Genomic DNA, 11,509 nt, shown 5'->3' on the forward strand with positions numbered 1-11,509 from the left:
GGACCAGAACTGTGCACGGTGCTCCGAGTGTGGGTCTAACTGAGGGATACGGGGACCAGAACTGTGCACGGTGCTCCGAGTGTGGGTCTAACTGAGGGATACAGGGGGCAGAACTGTGCACAGTGCTCCAAGTGTGGGTCTAACTGAGGGATATGGGGACCAGAACTGTGCACAGTGCTCCGAGTGTGGGTCTAACGGAGGGATATGGGGACCAGAACTGTGCACAATGTCCAGTAATGATTGTTCACTGTTTATGAACAACTTAACATTCCTTTTCATTTTGTCGATAACAAAGGCCTGATATTGAAACAGTCCGTCTTGCTGTGGTTCAGGACTGAAGCAAGAATGCCAAACTTCAAACCGTAGGCATAAACGATGCCACAGGAGGAAAAGATGCCAATTGGTCTGCAAGTTCCTGCTGATTGGCTGAGACTTTGCCACGGTGGAAGGGAAGTGAACTGTGAGGTTATGCCAATTTGCTGGGTCATGGAGCCAGGGCAGAAGGTGCCTTTATCGCACTCAAAAACCTGCGGGTGCAACTCCTAGCTCATTCGGGACTGTTCAGCAAGTGCTTCCCCCTACGGTAGAATAGCTTCTCATGCATGTTTCTATCTGCCTCCCCCTCTCTCCATATTTATTTCAGAACCCCCTTCCCCTCCCCCATTTCTGAAGAAGGGTCTAGGCCCGAAACGTCAGCCTTCCTGCTCCTCTGATGCTGTCTGGCCTGCTGTGTTCATCCAGCTCCACACCTTGTTATCTCAGATTCTCCAGCATCGGCAGTTCCTACTATCTCCTCTCATGCAGACAGTTTGTTTTGGGTTTTTGCAGGCATGGAACTGGTTCGCAGCTTTTGGTTTGATTTGATTTATTATTGTCACATGTACAAAGGTACTGTGAAAAGTATTGTTTTGCATGCTAATGAAATCTTATCTTACATAAGTACTTCAGGGTGATAGAACAGAATGCAGGATATAGTGTTAAAGCTACAGTGAAGGTGCAGAGAAAGATCAACTCTAATATAATGAGGGGTCCATTCATAAGTCTGGAAACGGTGCGAAAGAAGCTGTTGTTGAATCTGTTGGTACGTGTTTTCAATCTTTTATATCTTCTGTCCGAATTGAAGAGGGTGTAAGAGAGTAGAACTGGGATGGGAGGGGTCTTTGATGATGTTAGTTGCTGTCCTGAGGCAGTGGGAAGTATAGACTGAGTGAATGGATGGAAGGCTGGTTTGTGTGATGGACCGGCCTGTGTTCACAACTCTCTGCAGTTTCTTGCGGTCTTAGGCAGAGCAGTTGCCTCACCAGGCTGTAATGCACCCAGATTGGATGCTCTCTATCGTGCATCTTTCAGAACTGGTAAGGCTCTTGATGGACATGCTGAATTTCCATAGCCTCCTGAGGAAGGAGAGGTGTTGCTGGCGCTTTCTTGACTGTCACATCGATGTGGATTGACAAGGGCAGACCGTTGGTGATCATCTCTCCCAGGAAGTTGACCCATCTCCCCGTCAGCTCCATTGATACAGACAGGGCCGTGCCCTCCACTCTGCTTCTTGAAGTCAACAACCAGCTCCTTCGTTTGGCTGACGTTGATGGAGAGATTGGTGCCTTTATACCATGCCTAATGTCCGTGATCTGCCAGTTGGTGGAGACTACCAGAGGAATGTATTAGTTTGGTCCCAGTATCGGGGAGGGTGGGTTGGGTGTCCCAAATCCCTTCACGGTTCCCCCCACCCCCCTCCTTCATGGTGTCAGGTCAGCGTAAACCAGTGCCCACCTTACCCCGGTGTGTAGAGCCTTTCCCGAGACTATATCAGGGTTTGGGGGGAGGGGGCGGGGTGGGGAGAGGGTGGGGGTGGGCACCCTCCTTCCAGATCCATGGTCCATTTGGGCAATGCCCAGTGTGCTTCCCCTCATGGCCTCTTTGAGCTGTGCCAATCTGGAGCCAAAACCCCCAGACCAAAGGATGATCCCCGTGGCTCCTGCAGGGCCTCCCACTCTTTGCCAACTCTTCAAAAAACACGTGACTTGCCATCGCTGCCAAACGCATGTCTGTTTTGGGAACATTTTGGCACGTCGGGATTCACAGAGACAGATCTTTTCCCTCGATCCATCCGTGCCATTTGCTCACCATCTGTAGGCTCGGAGCTTTGTTTCTGATTAAAGCCACGTTTCTCTCCACGGCCCCTCCCTGTGGCCACAAACTCCCAGTCTCTGGGGAGAGCGGCATCTCTGGAATTCACGCTCATTTGATGCTTGCGGTCACCAACTCATTCCCACGGCGTTTCCTGCTCTCTTCACCAGCACTTTCCCTGGCCCCAGTCCCATCCTCTTCCCACAGTATTCCCGACTTGCAGAATCTCAGAGTACAATGGGTACTCGATCAGATCAGGGTTATATCTATATTCATTGACAGTTATATTCATTGTCACACTTATGCCAGTCTCTGACTGTCTACACCAAGGGAGGTCTCAACAAATATCACCTCTTGGTACTCAGTGGTGTTACATCACTGAACAAAGAATCTCCATAAACGTTACCATTCGCACCATTAAAATGAAACTAAAATCAAAGCTGTAAACTTTTACAGTGAGCACATTCTGTAAAATGAAAACCTGTCAATAGTTCCTTGAAAGTGGAGTCCCAGGTAGTCAGGATAGTGAAGGAGGTGTTTGGTACGCTTGCCTTTATTGGTCAGTGCATTGAGTGTAGGACTTGGGAGGGTCATGTTGCGGCTGTACAGGACATTGTTTAGGGCCACTTTTGGAATACTGTGTGCAATTCTGGTCTCCCTGCTATAGGAAGGATGTTGTGAAACTTGAAAGGGTTCAGAAAAGATTTACAAGGATGTTGCCAGGGTTGGAAGGTTTGAGCTCCAGGGAGAGATTGAATAGGCTGGGGCTATTTTCCCTGGAGCATCAGAGGCTGAGGGGTGACCTTATAATGGTTTATAAAATCATGTGGGACATGGATAGGGTAAATAGTCAAGGTCTTTTCCCCAAGGTAGGGGAGTCCAAAACTAGAGGGGCATAGGTTTAAAGTGAGAGGGGGAAAGATTTAAAAGGGACCTAAGGGACAACTTTTTCATACAGAGGGTGGTGTGTGTATGGAATGAGCTGCCAGAGGAAGTGGTGGAGGCTGGTACAATTACAACATTTAAAAGGCATCTGGATGGTTACATGAATGGGAAGGCTTTAGAGGGATATGGGCCAAATGCTGGCAAATGGGACTAGATTAATTTAGGATATCAGGTCAGCATGGATGAGTTGGACCGAAGGGCGTTTCCATGCTGTACATCTCTATGACTCTATGAATCTATGCCGAAACACCAGAAACGTTGTGAGCAGGGTAGTCACGGACTTGAAGCAGGCATCAGAAGGCTGGTGGGGTGGGCAGAGAAGTGGCTGGTGAAGTTCAGGCTGGAGAAAATGCCACATGTTGGAATCAAAGCAAGGAGAGATGATTTAAGATGAAAGGTACAATTCTGAAGGGGGCTTGAGGTGTGCAGGAGCAGAGGGACCTGTGTGTCTCAGTGTAGGTAGCAGGACCAGTTGATAGGTCAGATTATTGAAGATTGAGAATGCAGGTGATGAAAGAATATGACATCTGAGCTTTCTGAACAGAGGTGCAAGGTATAAAAACCTGAAGGGTATATCACTGGCTGGGCTACAGCTGGAGTATTGTGTCCAGTTACATTCATTGTCACACTCATGCCAGACTATGGCCATCAATACCAAGGGGGGTCTCAACAAATATCACCTCTTGGTATTCAATGGTGTTCCCATCACTGAATCCCCCCACTATTATGGGGGTTACCATTGACCAGAAACTCAACTGGATTCACCACATCAACACAGCGGCTACAAGAGCAGGTCAGAGGCTGGGAATCCTGCAGCGAGTAACTCCCCTCCTGACTCCCCAAAGCCTGTCCCACCATCTACAAGGCACAAGTCAGGAGTGTGATGGGATACTCCCCACTTGCCCCTGGAAGGGGGCAGCCCCAACAACACTCAAGAAGCTCGACACCATCCAGGACAAAGCAGCCCCCCGCTAGATTGGCACCACATCCACAAACATCCCACTCCCTCCCCCCACCGACGCTCAGTCGCAGCAGTGTGTACCATCTACAAGATGCTCTGCAGAGATTCACCAAAGATCCTCAGACAGCACCTTCCAAACCCACGGCCACTTCCATCCAGAAGGACAAGGGGCAGCAGATACATGGGAACACCAGCCCCCTGCAAGTTCCCCTCCGAGCCACTCAGCATCCTGTAAAGATTGCAACTTTTTGTTTTTTTCTGTATTTTCAATTGCAGACCAAAATGAGAAAGGGACAATTTTAAAAGCCAAGGATTGCTGAATGTTTTAAAAGCGAGTAACTTGGCAAGCACTGTTTACGCAGCTGCTGCTTCAAGCTTTGGTGGAAGTGTAGTTTGCAGATGAGCTGGAGCCAAAGGATTGTGCACAAAATGGAGATTCAGCTGGCAACAATTAGCTGATTGGTCTGTGCACTAGACATCAGTTATCGATGGCAAAGGCATCCTGCTTGGCAACAGCTGTATGATTAATTGTCAAGTACCTGACCAGCTTGGGGCTGTGGACAAGATACAAATAAAGTTGTGGTAAGCTGTGACTTTGAATTAATAAGTCAGAGACCTTTTTTTCGCTGTAGGGTGGGAAAAAGCATCCAGCGAAGGATGACTGCAAAGCAGCAGTTGACCAGAACAAAACTTACCTTAGCAGATGCTGTGAACAGCGAACACGAAACTGCTTTGGATCATAAACCCTGTTTTGTCTTGTTTGTGTCTGCATGTGGAAGGGGCAGTTTTTAAGGGGCTGAGAGTTTTAATTTGTAGCATTAAATGCCAATGCTTTATCATTGCTTACCTGCAGCTAGAGTCTAATTACTTGTGATAAATGGTGATTTTTAAAAAAAATTTAAATATTGAGACCTGGTCCATGTTTTCTGTCAACGTGGGTCTGAAAATCAGGTCAATGTTTACACATTTCTATAGAATCTTTCATTTCAGTGATGAATCCAGGGTTCAATTTGAAGTGCACTCGCTGTTCCTTCTGTGTCGCTGGGTCCATAAGACATAGGAACAGAATGAATCCATTCAGCCCATCAAGTCAGCTGAATAGTGGCTGATCTGCTTCTCAACACCATTCTCCTGCCTTTTCCCCATAACTCTTGAACCCCTTACCAGTCAAGAAGTTATCTATCTCTGTCTTAAACAGACTGAAAACTTGGTCTCCACAGCTTTCTGCGGCAATGGGTCCCACAGATTCCCCACCCTCTGGCTGAAGAAATTCCTCCTCATCACAGATCCAAAGGGTCGTCCCTTCACTCTGAGGCTGTGCCCTCAGGTCCCAGTCTCCCCTCCTGGTGGAAACATCTTCCCCACTTCCACTCTATCCAGGCCTCTCAGTATCCTGTAAGTTTCAATCAGATCCATCCCCTCATCCCTCTAAATTCTATTGAGTACAGACCCAGAGTCCTCAACTGTCCCTCATACGACAAGCCCTTCATCCCCGGGATCATTGTTGTAAACCTCCTCTGGACCCCCTCCAAGGCCAGCACATCCTTCCTTAGATACTGGGCCCCAGAAATGCTCACAATATTCCAAATGAGATCTGACCAGAGTTTTATACAGTCTCAGCACTTCATCACCAAGAAACATAGAGACCTACCCTGAGAGATTTTTCCTGTCAGGGTCGTGGCGATGTCTGACAGATCGGTCATAGGGCTGTTTCAGAGTCAATCTTTCTCCAACTCTTTCACGGAACCAGCACACCACAAGGTCCAGAGCAGCTTTTTCCTACCCGGCTGTCGTCAGGAGAAATAGCAAAGTGGAGCCAAGTTCTGAGGTGCTTAGTGCAAGCAATCTTTATTCAGAGCTCTGTTAGCGCATATGTGGGAGGGAACAGAGACCACTCTGAATCTGGCTTTCAGATGGGCCGCTGTTGCCCTCTTAATACAGCTCAGATCGGAGTCAATGATGCTCTGAGTTCCCAAGTGAAATGCAACATTTTTATACCCTTTGTGTTACAATTCTTCCATGCAACGTTGATGTCAGTGTTAGCCATATTTCCCACAATCTTATACGTTCAATCCACTAAAGATCAATGATGGGCAACTCTCTAGTCAGCTCTAGGCCATCCCATAATGTCATGATGTCTACTAGATACCTCTATCATCCATCTTTGGGATCTTACAATGCTTCTGACAGTTTTAGTCCTTCTGAGACATTTGCCAGCTGGACTGCATTATTTTCCAACAACCTAAAAACTTGCTTTTCACTGAGAACACTTCCAGATTCTGTACTGACTTTAGTATGGCAGATTAGGAAGGATATTAATTCCTGCTGATTGTTATAAGGTCTTTAAAAACAACTCTCGTATAAAGTTCCTGTGACACAGCTGACAAATTGAGAACAACCCCTCTCTCATTCCAGCCTGAGAGACCAAATAAACAGTATTCTGACTTAGCAAGAGCTGCAGATGCTGGAGTCAGAGACAGTACAGTGTGGAGCTGGAGGAACACAAGCAGGCCAGGAAAGGTCCCGACCCGAAACCTCAACTTTCCTGCTCCCATGATGCTGCCTGGCCTGCTGTGTTCCTCCAGCTCCACAGTGTGTTGTCCCTGTATTCTGACTTGCAGCTACAGTTTACAACTCCTACTTACACGCTGTAAGTCAACTGTAAATTAAAGTTTCGTTTTGAAATAAATCTTTACTGGTTCCACTCTAAACAGTTTCCATTGCTGATTAGCTTTTCTTAGTAAAAGCATTTATTTGAATTCCACTGATGAGGGTGAAATTCAACCACTTTACAACTTTACCAAGCCATTAAACGAATCCACAAACAACTAGGGTCATAACCAAACAAAAACCAAAAGAACTGTGGATGCTGTAAATCAGAAACAAAAACAGAAGTTGCTGGAAAAGCTCAGCAGGTCTGGCAGCATCTGTAAAGAGAAATCAAAATTAATGTTTTGGGCCCGCATTCTGAGGAAGGGTTGCTCAACCCAAAATGTTAACTCCACAGTCCACGGACGCTGCCAGACCTGCTGAGCTTTTCCAGCAATTTCTATTTTTGTTAACTTCTCTAATGTTTCTTCCTACAGAGAATCTCATCTTATCCAATTTAGATCTATATGGAGGCTACAAATCTAGCTGTGGACATTTGCTGTACGTAACTGTCGGCCATCTTGTATTAGCTAAAAAAGCCAAAGCGGCCATCTTGTCAACTTAATCATGGGCCGCTACAATACTCGCTGTTCTCTTTTAGGATTTTAAGAAAGTTGTTTCTATTTTATTTTCGTCATTCTGTTTGCCACAGTATTCACAGCTCGCTCGTCCCTATCACCCTGTCTCATTGTGCTGTTTTTCTTTCATTATCTCTCTTTCTTCCGCCTTCTCTTTCTGCCTTCGTCTCTCTTTCTCACCCTCTGTCTCCCGCTCATTCCCACCATCTCCCTGTCTCTTACCTTCTCTTTCTTTCTCTCTGTCTCTCCCTCCCTCCCTCTTTCCCCCACTTTCTCTCTTTTTGCTTCTCTTCCCTCTTCTCACCTTATTTCTCTCATTTTCTCTCTTTCTTACCCTCACTCCATCTATCCTTCTATCTCTTTGTCTCTCTCTCTCTCTGTTGCACTGTCTTTTCACCCTGTCTTTATCTCCCTCTCTCTGTCCCTCTCTCCTTCTATCGCTATCTCTGTCTCTTACTGTCTCTTTCCCCACGCTCTCTTTCTGCATTCTCCATCTGTTGTTATCTCTGTCTCTCTCCACCTCTCCTTCTATTACTATCTGTCTCTTACTGTCACTGTCTCTCCCTCTGCTGATATCTCTCTCCCTCTCTCTTTTCCGTTCTTGCTATCTCTCCGTCTCTGACTGTCTCTCTCACACACTCTCTTTCTCCAACCCCCACACCCCTCTCCCTCTGCTGGTTTCTCTGTCTCTCTTTCTCTCCCTCTTTCTCCCATTCTTACTCTCTCACCGTCTCTGTCTCTGTCTCCCTCTCTCCTATCTTGTCTCTGCTGGCGTCTCTCTCTGAGTCCCTTTCTCTCTCTGTCCCTCTCCCTATCGTTCTGGGCCAAATTTTACTGTTTGTTTGCTAAGTACAAGTTGTGTCAGGATTATTTGCCGTGGAATTCTCTCTGTGTGGGCCTAGCAAGATTTCTCGCCAAACCTTAGCAAAGCTGCCTCATTGACCACTTCCCCTGTCCCTGTGGCATTCCTTGAATCCGATTTATTCTGATCCTACTATTCCTGAATAACTCCTTGCTCAGCAGAGACCTGCTGAAAGACCGACATCCCCTGTGCCCGCCCCATGTTTGTGCCCCCCCCCCCCCCCCCCCACCTCCCGGGGGCTGCCCTGCATGTGGCAGATAAGGGGTTCATTGATGCCCCGCTTTGTTGATAACTGTCTGCTGATCCTGGGGGTTTTGTGGAGGGGAGGGGTAATTGGCGCAGACAGGAACTGCTCTCTTACCCCAAGACCAGCAGTCGTCTGGAGGAATGCCTGGCATCGTGGGCAGAAGGACAGTGACCGTCCCCGTTCTCCCAAGGTCAGTGCCCACCCTCGCTCTAGCCCTGCTATAGTGCCCACCTCCCACCAAGGCTCACGCTCTATGGTGCCATCACTATCGCCCACAATGCCTTCCCTCACTCGCCCTCACCCAACCACCTCAGCACTGCCTGCTCACCATCCCTCTCGGGCACATCCCCACCTGCGCCAATAGCGGTAGCTGTGCCACCCAACTTCCAAGTCCCACAATACCTCCCCGTTCAGGAGTGAAAAGTGCCCACAATTGGGTAGAAAGAGTACAGAGTGCCACACTGCCTGGCATTCTGCTCCTAACGTTCCTGACCCTCTCCCCTTTGGTGGCAAAAGCAGGAAGGCAGATTATAGTCTGAAAAGCGGCAGGTTAGGAAAAGGCGAGGCTTAACGAGACCTGGTTGTCACAGTCAGTGGAACATTCGCAGCTAAAGGGATTAAGGGGTTTGGAGAGAAAGCAGAGTGGGATACATGATCAGCCATGATTGTATTGAATGGTGGTGCAGGCTCGAAGGGCCGAATGGCCTACTCCTGCGCGCATTTTCTATGTTTCGATGTCCCGAGGGTGGGGCTCTGGCCTGGTATCGAGGGCTGCCATTGAGTGACTGTGAGGGGACGCCACATCCATGAGAGAAGGCTTTGGCCTGCCTGAGGCCTTCGACCAATAAGCTTCGTGGCTTTGCGTCTGTGCTAAATGGCAAGGCGAGGGGACGGGGGTGTGAGCCTAGCGTCTCTGGCCGTGGGGGAGAGTGGGGGGCAAAAGAGGCAAGGCTGGCCAGGCGAGACTGTGAGTATCCATGGAAGGCTTTGAGTGAGAGAGGAGCCCAGAGATCCAGCCAGGCCCAATCCCACGAGCTGGGTGTGTGTCTCTGAGTGACCGTGCTGCGGCGTTACAATGAGAATTACTGGGCCTGCCCGAGGTATTGTACTGAAGGGCACAGCGTGTTGTGGATGTGCCATGACAGGGGCTCTCTGAGGTTGGCGTATGTTTGAATGCCAAAATCCGTGGATACAGTCATAGAATCGTCCAGCGTGGGAACGTACCCTTTGGCCCAACTCGTCCAAGTCGATCAGATTTCCCAAACTGAACTATTATACCTTGCCTGAGTTTAGCCCATATCCCTCTAAACCTTTCTCATTCATGAAGAAGGGTCCTGACCTGAAACGTCAGCTTTCCTGCTCCTCTGATGCTGCCTGGTCTGCTGTGTTCATCCAGCTCCACACTGTGTTATCTTATTCATGTAGCAACTGTCTTTTAAATGTTGTAATTGTACCCACCCCTACACTTCCTCCGGCAGCTCATTCCATACACACACCACCCTCTTTGTGCGAAAAATTTGCCTGTCAGGTCCCTTTTAAATCCTTCCCCTCTCACCTTAAACCTATGCCCCTCTAGTTTTGGACTCCCCACCCTGGGGAGAAAGGCCAAGACTATTCACCATGTCCATGCCCCTCATGATTTTATAAACCTCTATAGGGTCACCCCTCAGCCTCCGATGCTCCAGGGAAAATAGCCCCAGTCTATCCAGCCTCTCCTTATAGGCCAAACCTTCCAGTCTCCGTAACATCCTTGTAAATCTTTCTTGCACTTTTTCCAGTGTAATAACACCCTTCCTATAGCAGGGCAACCAGATTTCTATGCAGTTTTTTTTAAAAGTGACCTCACCAATGTCTTCTACATGACCCTCCCAACTCCTATACCCAATGACTTGACCAATGAAGGCAAGTGTGCCAAATGCCTCCTTCACCGCCCTGTCTACCTGCGACTCCACTTTCAAGGAACTATGAACCTGCACTCCAAGGTCTCTTTGTTCAGCAACACTCCCCAGGACCTTCCCATGAAGTGTATAAGTCCTGTGAATTGGGGGGAGTGTCTGCTTGATGTCCACAGACAGTGCCCTGAGATACTGATTCCTGGTGTCCAACGCGGAGGTGGCTTGAAACGAGAGTGTTACCACGAACGAGCCGTGGATGTTTTCAGAGGTTGGCACATATTGGACGCCAATGTCTGGGAATGTTGCCGGAGAGTGCCTTGAGATGTTTGATACCCAATGTCCCGGCTGAGCAGGCAGCCAGCTGGATTTGCCAAGTACCCACTCCGATCTCCACGGCTAGTGCCCCAGGGTGGGCCAGCTCGTTTGGGCACATCGCTCAGATACAAGGCTCAGCATCAATGAGGCACCAAAGATCCTCAGGCAGCACCTTCCAAAGCCACGGCCACTTCCATCCAGAAGGACAAGGGGCAGCAGATACATGGGACCCCTACCCCCTGCAAGTTCCTCTCCGAGCCCCTCCCCATCCTGACTTGGAAATGTATCGCCGTTCCTTCAGTGTCGCTGGGTCAGAATCCCTGGAATTCCCTCCCTAAGGGGACATTGTGGGTCAACCTACAGCACATGGACTGCAGTGGTTCAAGAAGGAAGCTCCCCCCCACCTTCTCAAGGTGGGGCAACTAGGGATGGGGGAGGGAAATAAATGCTGGGCCCAGCCCATGACACCCACATCCCACGAGCAAATTAAAAATAAAGGATGGCCACTTAACAAAACGTTTCACAGGCAGTATCCGCCCTTAACTAGTAACTCAACACTGCCCAGTGAGAATCTCAGCCCATGTGTGAGAACAGTATAAACTATGGAATGAGACACTGGCCTTGGAGGGTTTCCTGAGGAGATTTACAAGAATGATCCTGGGGGTGAAGGGCTTGTCATATGAGGAGTGGTTGAGGGCTCTGGGTCTGTGCTCAGTGGAGTTTAGAAGGATGAGGAGAGATCTGATTGAAACTTACAGGATACTGAGAGGACAAGGTGTAGAGTTGGATGAACACAGCAGACCAAGCAGCATCATAGGAGCAGGAAAGCTGACGTTTCGGGTCTAGACCCTTCTTCAGAAATGGGGGAGGGGAAGGGGGATCTGAAATAAATAGGGAGGGAGTGGGAGGCGGATAGAAGATGGATAG

At 48.6% G+C, this 11,509-nt stretch overlaps 2 protein-coding genes across 2 annotated transcripts in view; both read left to right on the forward strand.

Moving 5' to 3' along the window:
• The window catches only part of fcer1g (Fc epsilon receptor IgFc epsilon receptor Ig), a 26,855-nt gene extending 16,267 nt beyond the window's left edge, over positions 1-10,588 (forward strand). Inside the window, exon 6 of the mRNA XM_048620764.1 lies at positions 10,444-10,588. Coding sequence (XP_048476721.1) covers positions 10,444-10,588 — 145 coding nt within the window. The remainder of the gene's footprint in view (positions 1-10,443) is intronic.
• A 15-nt stretch (positions 10,589-10,603) lies between these two features.
• The window catches only part of LOC109936597 (probable G-protein coupled receptor 139), a 12,498-nt gene continuing 11,592 nt past the window's right edge, over positions 10,604-11,509 (forward strand). Inside the window, exon 1 of the mRNA XM_048620765.1 lies at positions 10,604-10,676. Coding sequence (XP_048476722.1) covers positions 10,604-10,676 — 73 coding nt within the window. The remainder of the gene's footprint in view (positions 10,677-11,509) is intronic.

The sequence above is a fragment of the Rhincodon typus genome, chromosome 48 (assembly GCF_021869965.1).
Source record: "Rhincodon typus isolate 14 chromosome 48, sRhiTyp1.1, whole genome shotgun sequence".
Lineage (NCBI taxonomy): Eukaryota > Metazoa > Chordata > Chondrichthyes > Orectolobiformes > Rhincodontidae > Rhincodon > Rhincodon typus.